The 17,527-nt window shown below is 41.3% G+C and overlaps 1 protein-coding gene across 1 annotated transcript; it reads right to left on the bottom strand.

Moving 5' to 3' along the window:
* Positions 1-344: 344 nt before the first annotated feature.
* LOC135465692 (cleavage stimulation factor subunit 1-like) lies at positions 345-16,917 on the bottom strand. The gene is made up of 13 exons (XM_064743001.1): positions 16,795-16,917; positions 15,944-16,074; positions 14,684-14,755; positions 11,868-11,960; positions 10,846-10,886; positions 10,175-10,297; positions 8,160-8,282; positions 7,799-7,874; positions 6,889-6,968; positions 6,250-6,405; positions 4,651-4,795; positions 3,761-3,841; positions 345-457 (listed from the first exon to the last, which is right to left on the bottom strand). The coding sequence occupies exons 1-13, from the start codon at positions 16,845-16,847 to the stop codon at positions 345-347; spliced, it is 1,287 nt and encodes a 428-aa protein (XP_064599071.1). The 5' UTR covers positions 16,848-16,917.
* Positions 16,918-17,527: the final 610 nt, after the last annotated feature.

The raw sequence follows: 17,527 nt of genomic DNA, 5'->3' as shown, positions 1-17,527 counted from the left end.
TAATGCTTGCTGATATTCAGTATGCTTTGGCAGTATATCCTTGATACAATGACCATATCTGAAATCAAAACCAGTACTGCATCTTGCAGTATTCCGCACACCAAGCATTTCGTTCCTTTGATTAAACTGTTGAGTGCGGGATTTTGATTGTTGTGCGCACTCAATTCAAGCCAACAACAAAAATGTCTACAAGTCATTTCAACAGAGCTCAGAAATACTGAACCAGACCCCAAGAAATATTGTAAAATTTTATGCCATCCAGGGTTTGGAGTCTCTTGCCTGAAAAAAGATTGCGTCTTTGGGTACCAGTACACACACAGTGTTGTGTGATCATAGCAATGTCTTCAGTCCGTTGTGGCCTTTCTGTACCAGAAACGAGCACGAAAGTCGTCGCTACAGGTGATGAAGGCGGGGCCTGTCGGGGAGTGTGTGATCTGACGGACACTGGCGTTATGACCTGACAAAGATATGTTGAGAATAACATACCATTTTCAGAATATTTTAGAAATAGGGAAGAAGTCCCTATCCCTTCAGGGCATGACAACAGCTTTCTGTAACAAGATGAAAGGAAAAACAACACAAGAGCTGCCAAAGCAGCATTTATATCGCCTGTAGGAAATGCAGTCTTCATACAGGCAGTATACATTAAGTCAGACTCATTCAACGAGAGCTGTATATAATGAGGGCCATGTTTCAGTTGAAATGCGACCTGAAGAAGTCGTGTTTACAATGTTTGAATATGATCGACTGACTAATTGATTCTGGTTTAAAGCCAATGTTTATACAATGGCTGTCAGTTTTAGGGATGGAGGAGACCAGAATGCCTGGGGTAATGTAAACCAGAATGCCTGGGGTAATGTAAACCAGAATGCCTGAGGTAATGTAAACCAGAATGCCTGAGGTAATGTAAACCAGAATACCTGGGGTAATGTAAACCAGAATGCCTGAGATAATGTAAACCAGAATGCCTGAGATAATGTAAACCAGAATGCCTGAGGTAATGTAAACCAGAATGCCTGAGGTAATGTATAAACCAGAATGCCTGAGGTAATGTAAACTAAAATGCCTGGGGTAATGTAAACCAGAATGCCTGGGGTAATGTGTAAACCAGAATGCCTGGGGTAATGTAAACCAGAATGCCTGAGGTAATGTAAACCAGAATGCCTGGGGTAATATAAACCAGAATGCCTGAGGTAATGTATAAACCAGAATGCCTGAGGTAATGTAAACCAGAATGCCTGAGGTAATGTAAACCAGAATGCCTGGGGTAATGTAAACCAGAATGTCTGGGGTAATGTATAAACCAGAATGCCTGAGGTAATGTAAACCAGAATGCCTGAGGTAATGTAAACCAGAATGCCTGGGGTAATGTAAACCAGAATGTCTGAGGTAATGTAAACCAGAATGCCTGAGGTAATGTAAACCAGAATGCCTGAGGTAATGTAAACCAGAATGCCTGGGGTAATGTATAAACCAGAATGCCTGAGGTAATGTAAACCAGAATGCCTGGGGTAATGTAAACCAGAATGCCTGGGGTAATGTAAACCAGTTTTCAAGTTTTTGACAAAGATTCCCACACATGACCCACAGACCTGCATGTTATATCTGTGGAAGACGAGCTGTCTTCAAAGAACATAGGGCTGTGCAAACAACCACAAGCGCTTTAGGTCCCTGTTGAGAGGGTGAGTGGGGGAACCTACAACTCTGAGGCCCAGACTGAACTTGTGTGTTGTGTCGTGGGAACCCCACAACATCCTCTCTCTGGTTCATTACATACATAATAGATCCTTTTCAGATATATACAAGAACAAGATTGATTTCTTGAAGGAACAGAAAAACACAGAACTGTTACTCCTATAACTTTCCAGGACCTGGCAATTGATCACAATTATTTCCATTGTGAAATGCCTTTGCTTACAACTGTAAACACTAAAGCACACATAACACTTGGAATACAGACATTGTTATAAATATTGTGGTCTTCCTTTAACAAATGCTCATCTGATAGGTGATATTGCGGTTTACACATACTTAAGAATACGTTACCTACAAATATAATGACGGTCAGCTTTGTAGGTGAGGTAATGCTAAGTAAATGAAACTGATCGCTTCATCAATCAACTGGGCAATGACATAATATAACCCTCGAGAACTACTTTCTTTGATACTGCTCTGCAAATAGACACGACAGGTGGCACTAACAAACACTACGCCTCTCACAAACAGACACATGGCATGTGGCACTAACAAACACTACGCCTCTCGCAAACAGACACATGGCATGTGGCAATAACAAACACTACCCCTTCACAAACAGACACATGGCATGTGGCACTAACAAACACTATGCCTCTCGCAAACAGACACATGGCATGTGGCACTAACAAACACTACGCCTCTCACAAACAGACACATGGCATGTGGCACTAACAAACTCTACGCCTCTCGCAAACAGACACATCGCATGTGGCAATAACAAACACTATGCCTATCACAAACAGACACATGGCATGTGGCACTAACAAACACTACGTTTCTCGCAAACAGACACATAGCATGTGGCAATAACAAACACTACGCCTCTCGCAAACAGACACATGGCATGTGGCACTAACAAACTCTACGCCTCTCGCAAACAGACACATGGCATGTGGCAATAACAAACACTACGCCTCTCACAAACAGACACATGGCATGTGGCAATAACAAACACTATGCCTCTTGCAAACAGACACATGGCATGTGGCACTAACAAACACTAAACCTCTCGCAAACAGACACATGGCATGTGGCAATAACAAACACTACGCCTCTCGCAAACAGACACATGGCATGTGGCACTAACAAACACTACGCCTCTCACAAACAGACACATGGCATGTGGCACTAACAAACACTACGCCTCTCGCAAACACATGGCATGTGGTACTAACAAACACTACGCCTCTCACAAACAGACACATGCCATGCAGCACAAACAACACTACGCTTCTCACAAACAGACACATGGTATGTGGCACTAGCAAACACCACACCTCTTGCAAACACATGGCATGTGGCACTAACAAACATTACGCCTCTCACAAACAGACACATGCCATGCGGCACAAACAACACTACTCCTATCACAAACAGACACATGGCATGTGGCACTAGCAATCACTACGTCACTAGCAAACATACACAGGACAGGGGGCACTGACAAACACTATGCCTCTCGCAAAAAGACACGACAGGTGGCACTAACAAACACTACGCCTCTCACAAACAGGCATGTGGCACGAACACACACTATGCCTCTCACAAACAGACACAAAACATGTTGCACAAACACTACGCCTCTCACAAACAAACATGACATGTTGCACAAACAAACACTATGCCTCTCACAAACAGACATGACGTGGCACAAACAAACACTCTTCCTCTTGCAAACAGGTACAGGACAGGTGGCATTAACAAACACTACGCCTCTCGCAAAGAGACACGACAGGTGGCACTAACAAACACTTCCTCTCGCAAAAAGACATAACAGGTGGCACTAACAAACACCCTTCCTCTTGCAAACAGATAAAGGACAGGCTGCACTAGAAAACACTCACAAACAGACACATGGCATGTGGCACTAACAAACACTACGCCTCTCACAAACAGACACATGGCATGTGGCACTAACAAACACTCTTCCTCTTACAAACAGACACAGGACAGGCAGCACTAGAAAACACTTCGCCTCTTGCAATTCATAAAAACTCCTCACCCAAAGCCAGCAGTTTTTGTCGTTCAGCATTTCTGGAATCCCAACAGCAGAGACTGGTTGTTTTCTCGTCTGGGTACAGAACTGAAACACAATACATTCTCCCTATAAAAATGTGTTTCTTCAGCCTTTGGTATTGGCATAATATCAACAGTGACGCGTACTAGTTATACCTTCCCATGTACCTCCAGACAAGAAGCCCATTCACAGCAATCGCACTGGTGAGGGGCTCCTGGGACATTGCGGTGTGCTACCATGCTATCCACTCAGCCTGCATATAGCTTAACTTGCGTAAGGCAAACATAGCAGTTTAGAACTTTGAGAAACTTTTCTATGCTTAGAGAGCCATGATCTTCATGCCCGTCCCCAACAAAAGATGGGCACATGTATTAGAATGAATTAGTTATAAATATATGGAACCGATGTTAAGAGCGTTTGCCTTGAAGTGGGGAGTTCAGAGATCAAACCCAGGTCAGATCATACCAAATACTTTAAAATGGTACTTGTTGCTGTCTCACTTGGCACTCGGTACTGAGAGGAGACACGACTGGTTTGTCCAACGCCAGTATAATGTTACTGGAAGACACCTTATATGTACACACACCTAATGACTCCTCATGCGACACAAAAATCCAGGCATACATACATAAATATCTGCAGTTGCATATAATGTTAACAAGACAAATCCAGCATACTGAACTCTGGGCAGCTTCATAAGAAACGTCCATCCGATAGGCCAAAAAAAACTCGTCCTACACAGTTTAGCCAGAAAGTGTCACAGTGTCCTGATCGGAAAAATATATGTAAAAGAAAATTGGAAATGATACACCCTGATTTCTGAATCCATGGTCCTAAGAACGTCTTTGTAACCATGGAGATGTTACTGCATTTACCGTAGTCCTCTGTGTGATTGAAGACGGCCGAGGTTCTGTGTTCCTGTCTCCCAGTGGCCCCGGCACCTGTATACATGATCAGGCAACGGCTTGTTGACAACTCCCACAGTTTCACCATGGAGTCCTTACCACTGGACAGGATATACTGAAATAGCCAAATCAAGTGACAGCATTTATTTATCTGATTGTTGTTCATCATATTCAACCGTCAGTTTTATGGATGGCAGAAACTGATCCGTGCTAGTCTGGGTTCACTATTCGTCCAGTGGCAAGTTACTGTTGAACTTTGGCAAGTTACTGACGAACTTTGGCAAGTGACTGACGAACTTTGCAAAGTGACTGATGAACTTTGCCAAGTGACTGACGAACTTTGCCAAGTGACTGACGAACTTTGCAAAGTGACTGATGAACTTTGCCAAGTGACTGACGAACTTTGCCAAGTGACTGATGAACTTTGCCAAATGACTGATGAACTTTGGCATGAACTCAAAAGCCATTATGTCCTAAGTATACACACCAAATTTCATTTTCATTCTTTAGCATTTTTGTTCATGGGACCAAAATAAAAATACGCATGTTCTGGACATTTCAAAATGATGTTCTACCTTGTTTTACTTGAAAATGTGATCAATTCCTTGTCTGCCGCAAAGAAAACCATCTTGATTCAGCAAAATTTGTGCCTTTCTGGCAGAAGGGTTTCCCTGACACTAGAGCCAGTCAACTTTTCCAGACGACACTTGATTGACACGTGTCACACAGGTGCAGCGTGCGCTCAGTCATGACACCAGACAGGAGATGCAATATGGGTCACCGGAACGTGTTTTTCTGAGGCTATGTTTTCATTTTAACCCTGTGTACAGATTACTCAAACTATGACCTTGAAACTGGTCAGTAAATTAACAAAATCGTGTCATTTGAATGTCTAAAGTTTGAAAGGGTTTGAACAAAGGATAATGGAGCAATGCAGCATCAAAGTACGGCCCATTTTTTTTATGCCCACCTGATATACTAGGTAAGCACTGTATTAATGTTAAGTGTATGTAACATTCAATTTGAGTGTCAAAAAAGTGGGCCTCATTTCATAAAACACATATATGGTCAATGATCTAATATTTCGATCAAAACATTTCTTGTTTTTCAAGGCAAATAAATGCCATGAAAAATTTTTCCAGTATCATATATAATCTTATTTCCAATAAACTTCAAAACAACAGAATCAACAGAATTCTAAAAAGCAGACAATAAGAGCAACTCAGTCATGGGAATAATTTTAGTTTTAAATTTGAGCTATCCATGAAAACTCAGAGCCGAGTTGCTTAACCATATTTGGAAGAAACTATTTTCTTTTCTCTTGTTCAATGTTAAATCTGTTCTTGAGAAATTGTACCACGGAGACTGGAGATTGCATTCCTTCCCAGTACACAACATTTCAATTTTATGCTTTTTCCTTAGTCACACAGAATTTATTTAATTATTTGATTGGTGTTTTACACCATACTCAAGAATATTTCACTTACGCGACAGTAGCCAGCATTATGGTGGGGGGAAACTGGGCAGAGTCTGAGGAGAAATCCATGACAAACCGCAGGTTGAGCCTACCTTTGAGTTTCTGGAGAAGACCACAGAGCAAACTTCATGGCCTTCGTGGGCCTTGTGGAATGTGTTGATACATTTGTTGCTGACACCGTCCCACAGTTTGATATCTCCATCTTTGGAACTGCTGGCGTACAGGTTGGCGCTGGAGCAGTACTTTACCTGGATCAACAACAGAGAGATTGATGTTTTTATCTGTGAGATATGTTTTACTACATAGTAACGCCAATTATTCACCTACACAATAGAATGCCATTTAGTTGATCGTGTATGCTAATGAATTTCCATCTAACTTTCAAACTGGTCAGCCAAGTTTACTAAGGATTCATGGATTTGTTGCTTGCTACATTTTTTTTTACGGCCAAACTAGTTGCATAGAGCGAAAGTCTACCAAATTTCTTGACTGTCACCACCTTTACATCTTATTATCCCTTTTACAATGACTTCTGACATTAATGAAGAACGACATCAACGGATTTCATAATTACAATTTCTGACAAACCATAAAATAGACCAAACATGAACGTTGGACAATACTTTCCAGAATTACAAAAACAGCTATGGCTAAAACTTCTCTAGAGCTAAAGGTATAAAAAATAAGTGAAATGTGTGGAACTGGCCAAATGGACTGCTTTAGTTCCTTACAGAAGTTATGGGGCCTTTGTGATGCTCTGCTGGATTATTGGCGACATAGCACTGGAATGTGTTCACATCGTATAACCGAACTGCAACAAATAAGGCCATAAGAGCAAGACTTAAGATGGACTCATATATGTACGCTCATTTAGAGGTAATTAACTTGATTGAACAGTGATTGTATTTCAAATGAAATGTCACGAATGACTGGGATAAGTTCATGCTTCAGAATTGATAACTTTGCGCAGAAGTTTCATGTAAAGGTTTCGGAAATAAAATTCAAAGGTCTCCCTTAACCTCCAGATGCCCCATATACAAATATGTACCACAGACTATAAAAAAAAGGAAACACCCATTCATTTCACCTATTGGTCAATCTAATTATCAAATAAATAAAGATTCATTGATCGACTGATTGGTGTACTCAAACATTTAATCCAGGCATGTGAATGAATAGAAAACAAGGTTAACAGATATGACTAATGGTTACACTAGGGTAGTTTTAGAGAAACAACTGTGCGTGTCAAAATATGTAATATATTTCCTGCATCACCCACTACAGGCATGTGAATGAATAGAAAACAAGGTTAACAGATATGACTAATGGTTACACCTGGGTAGTTTTAGAGAAACAACTGTGCGTGTCAAAACAGGTTACCTCACGGAAATTTAAGAAGACCTACGATATCTTACCACAGATAAGAAACGTTCACTAAAACCCGTGTAAATGGCCCTACAAGCACCATCAACCTCACTATTTAATGAGCACAATTATAGAGAAACAGTGTTGTGTTATACAAAAGAACAAAAGATCACATCACTTTATAGACTAACTTGTTTTACAGGTAGGTAATGTGTTGGATATACATTAGAAGAATGACAATGTGACAAGAGTTATTGCCCTTCCTGAACTGCTCACTTGTGGGATGTTGAGTTCCAACCAATAAAAACTCCCCAGATGGATGAAATGACAAACAGCGAACAATTGCAGCTTCCTGGAAATAGAGAATATATCTCGTGATAAATATATTTCTCGACTGTAAATCAGATTTTGACAAGATATGCTAGACCCAGAGAGAAAACTGAAAAAGACTCAACTCTTCAGATGAGACAATATACTGTACATGTACATTACATTGAAAAATGTCAATATTTAATTTTTAATAAAAATATCTTATTTTTAATAATAATGACACCTATGGCAAAGAGCAAAACCATGGTATACAAAACTCTCAACAAGTTATATTCTCGGAAATCTGGGCAAAAAAGATGTTACTTACTTGAATGCTTTTGTAGGCCTTTTTAACGGAGGGTTTTGAAAACTCGAAGAAGCGGACACTGTAATCTTTGCTACCTGAAGCAAGGATCTGATGTACTGGGTGAAAGTCGATGCACGTCACTTCCTGAGAACAGCAACATGACAAATGTCTAAAAAAAACAAAACCCATGATTTATAATAACCATATAAAAGAAAAATGACCTTGACTTACCTTAGATGTACGACCGATTCATTGTTACTCAACACTAAATGAACATGGAGCGGGGCCTCCGTGGCTGAGGTTGTTAGCCCGCAAGCGCAGCGTTGATGGCCCAAGAACCTCTCACAAAGGTGGTCGCTGTGAGTTCAAGTTCAGCCCATGCTGGCATCCTCTCCACCTGAAAGTGGGAAGGTCTGCCAGAAACCTGTGGATGGCCATGGGTTTCTTCTGCGCTAGCGCAGAATAATGACCTAGCAGCCTTTCACCAATGCAGTCGTTGTGAATTCAAGTTCAGCTCATTTCCTCTTCAACCGTAAGAGGGAAAATCTGCCAGCAACCTGCGGATGGTCATGGCTTTCCCCGCGCTACCATAGCGTAATGACCCAGGAGCCTCTCATCAATGCAGTCACTGTGAGTTCAAGTTCAGCTATCACTGGTTTCCTCTCTGGCTGTAAGTGGGAAGGTCTGCCAGCAACCTGCAGATGGTTGTGGGTTTCCCCGTGCTAGCCTAGCTTAATGACCAAGAAGCCTCTCACCAATGTAAGTTCAAGTTCAGCTAATGCTCATGCTGACTTCCTCTCCAGCCGTAAGTGGGAAGGTCTGCCAGCAACCTGCGGATGGTTGTGGGTTTCCCCTTGCTAGCCTAGCTTAATGACCAAGAAGCCTCTCACCAATGCAAGTTCAAGTTCAGATCATGCTCATGCTGACTTCCTCTCCAGCCGTAAGTGGGGAGGTCTTCCAGCAACCAGCGGATGGTCGTGGGTTTCCTCAGGGTTCTGCCCGGTTTCCTTCTACCAAAATGGTTATTACCGTCATATAAGTGACATATTCTTGAGTACAGAGAAAAGCATCAATTAAATAAAAAAATAAATATTACACTTCAGAATTTTCCACTTATACAATGGCTGTCACCATTGTAGGTAGAGGAAAAGGGATTTCCTCGGGTAAACCACCGTGCCAAGCTTTTCATAAACTTTCCCAATTAGGAAGCAGATTTGCATGCATTTGAATGTTGTTCTTCCACAAATGTTAGACTTTGCAAAATGCCCAACAAGCAACATTGTGGGCTGACTGTCAACTGGTTTACTGAGGTCAATATGAGCAGTGAGAGCGGCGCAATCTGTAAATTCTCTGTCCAAGGCCAGGATTGAACTCTCATGTACCTTGTGATTACGAAACACACACCTTTGTGACTGAACTAAATCACACTCCCTGTAGATGTATGAATTATTTGGCCAATGAATACACGATCACCAAGTAAAAACTCATTTTCTTACATGTACCTTGTGATTACGAGACGCACGCCTTAGTCACTGAACTAAATCACACTCCCTGTAGACGCATGAATTATTAGGCCAATGAATACACGATCACCAAGTAAAAACTCATTTTCTTACATGTACCTTGTGATTACGAGACGCACGCCTTAGTCACTGAACTAAATCACACTCCCTGTAGACGCATGAATTATTTGGCCAATGAATACACGATCACCAAGTAAAAACTCATTTTCTTACATGTACCTTGTGATTACGAGACGCACGCCTTAGTCACTGAACTAAATCACACTCCCTGTAGACGTATGAATTGTTTGGCCAATGAATACACGATCACCAAGTAAAAACTCATTTTCTTACAAGTACCTTGTGATTACGAGACGCACGCCTTAGTCACTGAACTAAATCACACTCCCTGTAGACGTATGAATTGTTTGGCCAATGAATACACGATCACCAAGTAAAAACTCATTCTCTTACAAGTACCCCCCTTTAGAATTTGGAGCGTTTTGTGAATATTTCTCGCAGTGCCACACTTACAGCGTTGTGGTCGTACAATGTGCGAATAACTGGGTGATTCTCCATTGTCTGTTGGGGGGTTTCCATGGCGATTATCTCTGCAGGGGTAGCACTCTTAGCCAACATACGTTCCACATCAAGAATCTAAAAACATCAAATGTTAGCAAGTTGTTTGTACAGATATCACAAACCCAAAATAACAATTATTGGAAGCCAACACAATAACTGATACAAATTGGTCCATGTGAGGGGCACAAATTTTTCCCTGGATCGTTAGCATGACTGGTTGAAAATTTTGTTATTTGTTTGTTTTCATTCTTACATAGTTTATTCCTGAAAAGTTATAACACAGATGCATGTATAAACTGGCTAATGCTCAACCATAATAGATATGGTAAATACACTAAAATTCCCCCCCCCCCCCATTAATAAGTTACACATTTTACCCGATTCAGGGAGTTGAATTGATCTTAGAAAGGTATTCTCAAGTTTGTTTGTAAGGCAGGATCATATCCTAGAGGGAAAAAAATTTCGGCACCAAAACTAATATTTAGTGACAATTATTTACCTCAAAATATGCACTTTTTGGGGGGGGGGGATTTTAGGTCATCTACCATATACATGTATAAATAATACATAGAGCTATTGAGTGAGCCATTATATGACTACAGCAACAAGATTGGAAGATTTACCTTAATGGAGGCATCTTCTGAACCTGTCGCTATCAGCATTCCTGTAGTTCACAAGAACAAAACCATTTGTGAGCACCGTACTACAGTGCTATGCACAGGTAACGGAGACTTGACAAGCATCAATGTAAATCAGATTAACTGCATTTCACCTGAAGTTCCACTTTCTTCAAATGACTGATTATGCTTGATCCATCCACATTATTGGATTTTCTTCTGAAGTTTAATCAATTTCTTTTATCCAAAAAACTTCAGTGCTGGCATCAAAATTATCACTGGAAGGCCTTTATGAAGTGCGCTTTAACATTCCAATCTTAAGTTGAAATACAATAATCATATAATCAAACATGTCATCTCGTCTAACTGAATTTCTGGTGGTCTCCAAAACTCAATAGCTAAATTTGAGGAAAGTTGTGATGAAAAGATACCAGGAATTTATTATGGCAATTGATGATGGTTGAATTTTTCTACAAGTATGCATGATCGATGCTTGCTGCCATCACAGATCCATTCTACACACAGCAAATTGTATAGCTACTTCTGTTAAATTATAATACCCTTTTATACACGCATCAAGTTGGAAATAAAGCTACCAGCCAGGCTAAATATTGTTGGAGCATACTACTGGCTCACCTCTAGCACACCTATAGCAGGCATCTACTATTCCCGTTCATTGGTTGTTTTTCCCATTAACTGTGAATGTGGTGACTAACCACTACTTCAGTGTTCCATACCCATTCATTCACAGAGCAAGTACCCTAATTCTTCAACCTTTTCAACTGCCTCTGCAACCAATATTTTGAAACATTCTGAGAGACCTATAGAGTGTAGAGAAATAATTTGCACAGTTTTATGAATCTTGCATATTTAAAAACACAAAAAAATCATTTTAACCTCATTTTCATAATAATTGTATGCATAAATTCCATTTTAAAAAGTGCTTTGGTGGTTGAAAAGGTTGATGATTTAGAGTACTAGCTTCCTCTAGTGTGGAGTACTTCAGAGTGAAAGGCCTAGGGTCCCACCTGTATGATGGAAGGCTCCAGCTCTGCATGCGCCCTTGTGGGCTGTCACGTAGCAAGTCTCGTAGAGCGCCGCTTCTGGGGATATGGTTTGCACTACAACAGTGTAGATGTTATCAATCAGTACAAAGCTGGATGCACCCAACATTCTGATTCAGTACAAGTTTGTTTAAAAGAGGAATAAATGATCAGTAGAAACAAATCATCTATCAACAAATTTTTCATTATAAAGCAAAAACATTTCTGTTTTACACTGTTATATTAACCATTTGTTCTCATACTGTATTTTATGAAAGTAATTGCTCTGTGGCCAACACATACGCATGACTCCACAGGACCAAGCGTTAGCTGCACCCCTTGGTCAATGTCCCATTTAACAGTTCCGCAACGAGTGAGGTCCCACATGTGCAACATCCCTTTAACAGATCCACCATGAGTGAGGTTCCACATGTGCAACGTCACATTGACAGTTCCACCATGAGTGAGGTCCCACATGTGCAATGTCCCATTGACAGTTCCACCATGAGTGAGGTCCCACATGTGCTAAGTCCCATTGACAGTTTCACAATAAGTGAGGTCCCACATGCGCAATGTCCCATTGACAGTTACACAATGAGTGAGGTCCCACATGTGCAATGTCCCACTTACTGTTCCAATGAGTGAGGTCCCACATGTGCAATGTCACATTGACAGTTCCACAATAAGTGAGGTCCCACATGTGGAATGTCCCACTGACAGTTTCACAATGAGTGAGGTCCCACATGTGCAACGTTCCACTGACAGTTCCACAATGAGTGAGGTCCCACATGTGCAATGTCCCATTGACAGTTCCACCATGAGTGAGGTCCCACATGTGCAATGTCCCATTGACAGTTCCACCATGAGTGAGGTCCCACATGTGCAACGTCCCATTGACAGTTCCACCATTAGTGAGGTCCCACATGTGCAATGTCCCATTGACAGTTTCACAATAAGTGAGGTCCCACATGTGCAACGTCCCATTGACAGTTTCACAATAAGTGAGGTTCCACATGTGCAATGTCCCATTGACAGTTCCACCATTAATGAGGTCCCACATGTGCAACGTCCCATTGACAGTTCCACCATGAGTGAGGTCCCACATGTGCAATGTCCCATTGACAGTTTCACAATAAGTGAGGTCCCACATGTGCAACGTCCCATTGACAGTTCCACAATAAGTGAGGTCCCACATGTGCAACGTCCCATTGACAGTTCCACCATGAGTGAGGTCCCACATGTGCAATGTCCCATTGACAGTTTCACAATAAGTGAGGTCCCACATGTGCAACGTCCCATTGACAGTTCCACAATAAGTGAGGTCTCACAAGTGCAATGTCCCATTGACAGTTCCACCATGAGTGAGGTCCCACATGTGCCTTTGTGTGCTGAACAATTACACCCCTTGGTCAATGTCCCATTTAACAGTTCCGCAACGAGTGAGGTCCCACATGTGCAATGTCCCTTTAACAGATCCACCATGAGTGAGGTTCCACATGTGCAACGTCCCATTGACAGTTCCACAATAAGTGAGGTCCCACATGTGCAATGTTCCATTGACAGTTCCACCATGAGTGAGGTCCCACATGTGCATTTGTGTGCTGAACAATTGCACCCCTTGGTCAATGTCCCATTTAACAGTTCCGCAAAAAGTAAGGTCCCACATTTGCAACGTCCCTTTAACAGATCCACCATGAGCGAGGTTCCACATGTGCAATGTCACATTGACAGTTCTGCCATGAGTGAGGTCCCACATGTGCAATGTCCCATTGACAGTTTCACAATAAGTGAGGTCCCACATGTGCAACGTCCCATTGACAGTTTCACAATAAGTGAGGTTCCACATGTGCAATGTCCCATTGACAGTTCCACCATTAATGAGGTCCCACATGTGCAACGTCCCATTGACAGTTCCACCATGAGTGAGGTCCCACATGTGCAATGTCCCATTGACAGTTTCACAATAAGTGAGGTCCCACATGTGCAACGTCCCATTGACAGTTCCACAATAAGTGAGGTCCCACATGTGCAACGTCCCATTGACAGTTCCACCATGAGTGAGGTCCCACATGTGCAATGTCCCATTGACAGTTTCACAATAAGTGAGGTCCCACATGTGCAACGTCCCATTGACAGTTCCACAATAAGTGAGGTCTCACAAGTGCAATGTCCCATTGACAGTTCCACCATGAGTGAGGTCCCACATGTGCCTTTGTGTGCTGAACAATTGCACCCCTTGGTCAATGTCCCATTTAACAGTTCCGCAACGAGTGAGGTCCCACATGTGCAATGTCCCTTTAACAGATCCACCATGAGTGAGGTTCCACATGTGCAACGTCCCATTGACAGTTCCACAATAAGTGAGGTCCCACATGTGCAATGTTCCATTGACAGTTCCACCATGAGTGAGGTCCCACATGTGCATTTGTGTGCTGAACAATTGCACCCCTTGGTCAATGTCCCATTTAACAGTTCCGCAACAAGTAAGGTCCCACATTTGCAACGTCCCTTTAACAGATCCACCATGAGCGAGGTTCCACATGTGCAATGTCACATTGACAGTTCCGCCATGAGTGAGGTCCCACATATGCAATGTCCCATGGACAGTTTCACAATAAGTGAGGTCCCACATGTGCAATGTCCCATTGACAGTTCCACAATAAGTGAGGTCCCACATGTGCATTTGTGTGCTGAACAATAGTGTTACTAGAAAACATTGGGCAAATTGGCTGCCCGGTTTCTTATGATGGACAGGCTAGAAACGTGTATTGGCCTTATATTCAAAATACATATAACATTACCATCAGTCTCAAACTCAAGATCAATCCCTGTTCCTGGTGCCACCACTTCAAAGTTGTTTTTATTTTGCTGATCTGAAACAGAAAAACTCAAAATTACGATCAGATTGACGGTAGATAGTCCTTGAAGATTTTCATGTTGATTCGTCTATTTTTTTGTTTCTTAAAGTAAAAATATAATAAATGCATACATGGTAGTTAATTTATTCACTAAAATTCAAGGTATAAATTCACAGACAAATTTTATGGTGAATGGACCGTTTAAAAAGGAGTTGTTAAGATGAAATGATGTTGTCAGTCGACAGTTGACAGTCATTCTTATGTTGTGGGGCTTGAAATGGGGGCCTGCGAATGGCTGACATTTTGCCATAGCCGGCCACCTTAAACTGGTTTGCCCCCCCCCCCCCCAAAAATCAACAAATTAAATCACAGGCCTAGCATGAGAGGTCAATGTATGGACAACTATAAGTTCTGGTTTTTAATTTATTGCGGCGGGATAAAGATACAACAAATTTATTACACACCGAAAACGTAGGAAACACCATTCATGGTTGTTGCAAACCTCAAGCGATAACTCTGTACTGAGAGCTACTTAAGAACAAAATTATCTCCATTTTTGCGTCAACTAAAAGCAAAACCAATGCTGACTTCTTGTTTGGATTGAAGATAAAAGGATCCTTTCAATAACTAGTACACATTTAAATCCACTTCGGCCTAGTTATATGCAGAAAATCTGATAAAGTGTTGACTTTACTCTCTTCAAAGTCTGAATTGAATCTAATGCACGGTCAGAAAACATGGAAAACAAGACAGCTGCGCAAACGATAAACGATCGCTGCAAGCCTTGACTGAACCCTCTGGAGTTGCCTTTTCTCATTTGAATGACTGGACAAATTGTTCTATTTTTAAGCCATGATGACTGATGAAACCATCGCTAAGCTTGACATTTAGGGCAGCATGGTCCTGTTGGGTTGATTTTCATGTCCTTTGGCGCGCAGGCCCAAAATGTTAGTAGACCTGACTTGCCAGGACTTCTTTGTTTTTTTGTTCTTTGGCTTGCCCTATCCACCAAATACTCCTACCGTTAAACAATATGGAACAGACTTCAGTGAATAGATTGTGTAAAATAAAAAAAACACTTGCAGTGTCTGAACTAAGACGATATTGTCACTTCTGTTTTTACTGCTTATTATGCAAACACTCCAACTGCCTGCAGTTGTCTAGAATAATTGTGAAAATATCTGTAACAATTTAAACTCTTACCTTCCTCTAGTCTTAGGCCCATACCAACAATTTTGAAAAGGCGCTCGGAGGGCGGACATGAAGCTGTTGATGGATTACAAGCTGCTACCAAGTTTGTGGCCACCTCCTGGTAACCGTCATAATACAGCTGACTGAAATAAACACAATAAATTTGCAAAAGATGAACTATGACTTACTGAGTATATCATGCTAGGATTTAAACACTGATCTCCACAACCAAAGTTAAGCATTTTACAGTCAAAAATAAAAAGAAATTCCTCCCAGTAACTGCTAGTATAAGTACTGAAAAGCTCCTTACATTTTGTTTACATTCCTCCCCAATGATATTCTCCCTTTTGAAAGACACACATAAAGATCCTTGTCTTAGAATTACAAGTAATACCCAGTACTGGGTCAGTAAAATATAGGAGCTGCCAGCTAAATATAAAACCACATGATGGACATACATAACATACTTTTACTGAATAATGATCTAATTCATGCTAAATGTAATAGAATCATGGGTTTCTTTTCAACGGAAAAGCAGGAATCCAATTCGCAAATCAAAATTTACAGAAACTGGAATCTGAGTTAGATGTTTGCAACTATTTGTCATATGTGGACATAAAAACAATTTTATACATAGTTTCAAAAAATTTATATACCAGAATGACAGTGAATGTGACAGTTTCCTCTAGTGCTAAAAACGGTGGGAACTGTTGTGGTCTGTAAATCATGTCTATTCACAGTTACTTGCAATATTTTAGGCGGTGGACCTGCTGTGAAACCTCCACCGCCTGTGTTGTTGTTGTTAGAATATATCGCTTTGCATCATCATGTTAACAAAACACACCCATTCTCCAGTTACTTACCTAATTATCAGCCTGTACATCAGCTCCCTATCTTTCAGTGAGAGATCGGACATAATTGTTACTCTGACAAAAGCAGCCTGAAGAAAACACAGACACGGGGACTTTGACTAACCACGTTTGTGTTCAAAGCACCAGACTGTGACAGTTCTTTTCCACCTCCGTACGCCGAAGAGTTCTGTCAAAGAAGGCCGCAACCCAAACCCAAACCAATAATTCAATACCTAGAACTTTATATGACAAAATTATTTATCGAAGAGAATTTTAGAAAAGAAGATGTGCAGTCAGAATAAATATTAATTTATTTATTTGATTGGTGTTTTATGCCGTACTCAAGAATATTTCACTTATGTGCCGGTGGCCAGCATTATGATAGAAGGAAACCAGGCAGAACTAGGGGGGAACTCACGACAATTCGCAGTTTCTTGCCTGACCTAGAATAAATAAACCATGGCTAATTCCTTTTTGAGTATTCTTGCGTGCATTCAGTGGCGGCAGAACAATGGGGACTGAACAGTGGGGAATGAAACATCCATGAGATAAAAGTGAAGATGAGATAGGGTGTGTGTTGACGTGTAATATATTCTTGGTTCAGAATCGAACCAGCGCCATGTCTGCGGAGAAAGTTGAGAGTCGAGAAGGTATACCCAGCATTCAGAGGACTGATATACGGGTGTGTGCGTATGCGTGATGGGGGGAGTGGGGTGGCAGTGCATGAGGGGTGAGGTCGTACAGA

Source organism: Liolophura sinensis, chromosome 5, assembly GCF_032854445.1.
Source record: "Liolophura sinensis isolate JHLJ2023 chromosome 5, CUHK_Ljap_v2, whole genome shotgun sequence".
Lineage (NCBI taxonomy): Eukaryota > Metazoa > Mollusca > Polyplacophora > Chitonida > Chitonidae > Liolophura > Liolophura sinensis.
The sequence above is the reverse complement of the archived record's forward strand: the minus strand, read 5'-3'. Positions and strand labels throughout refer to the sequence as shown.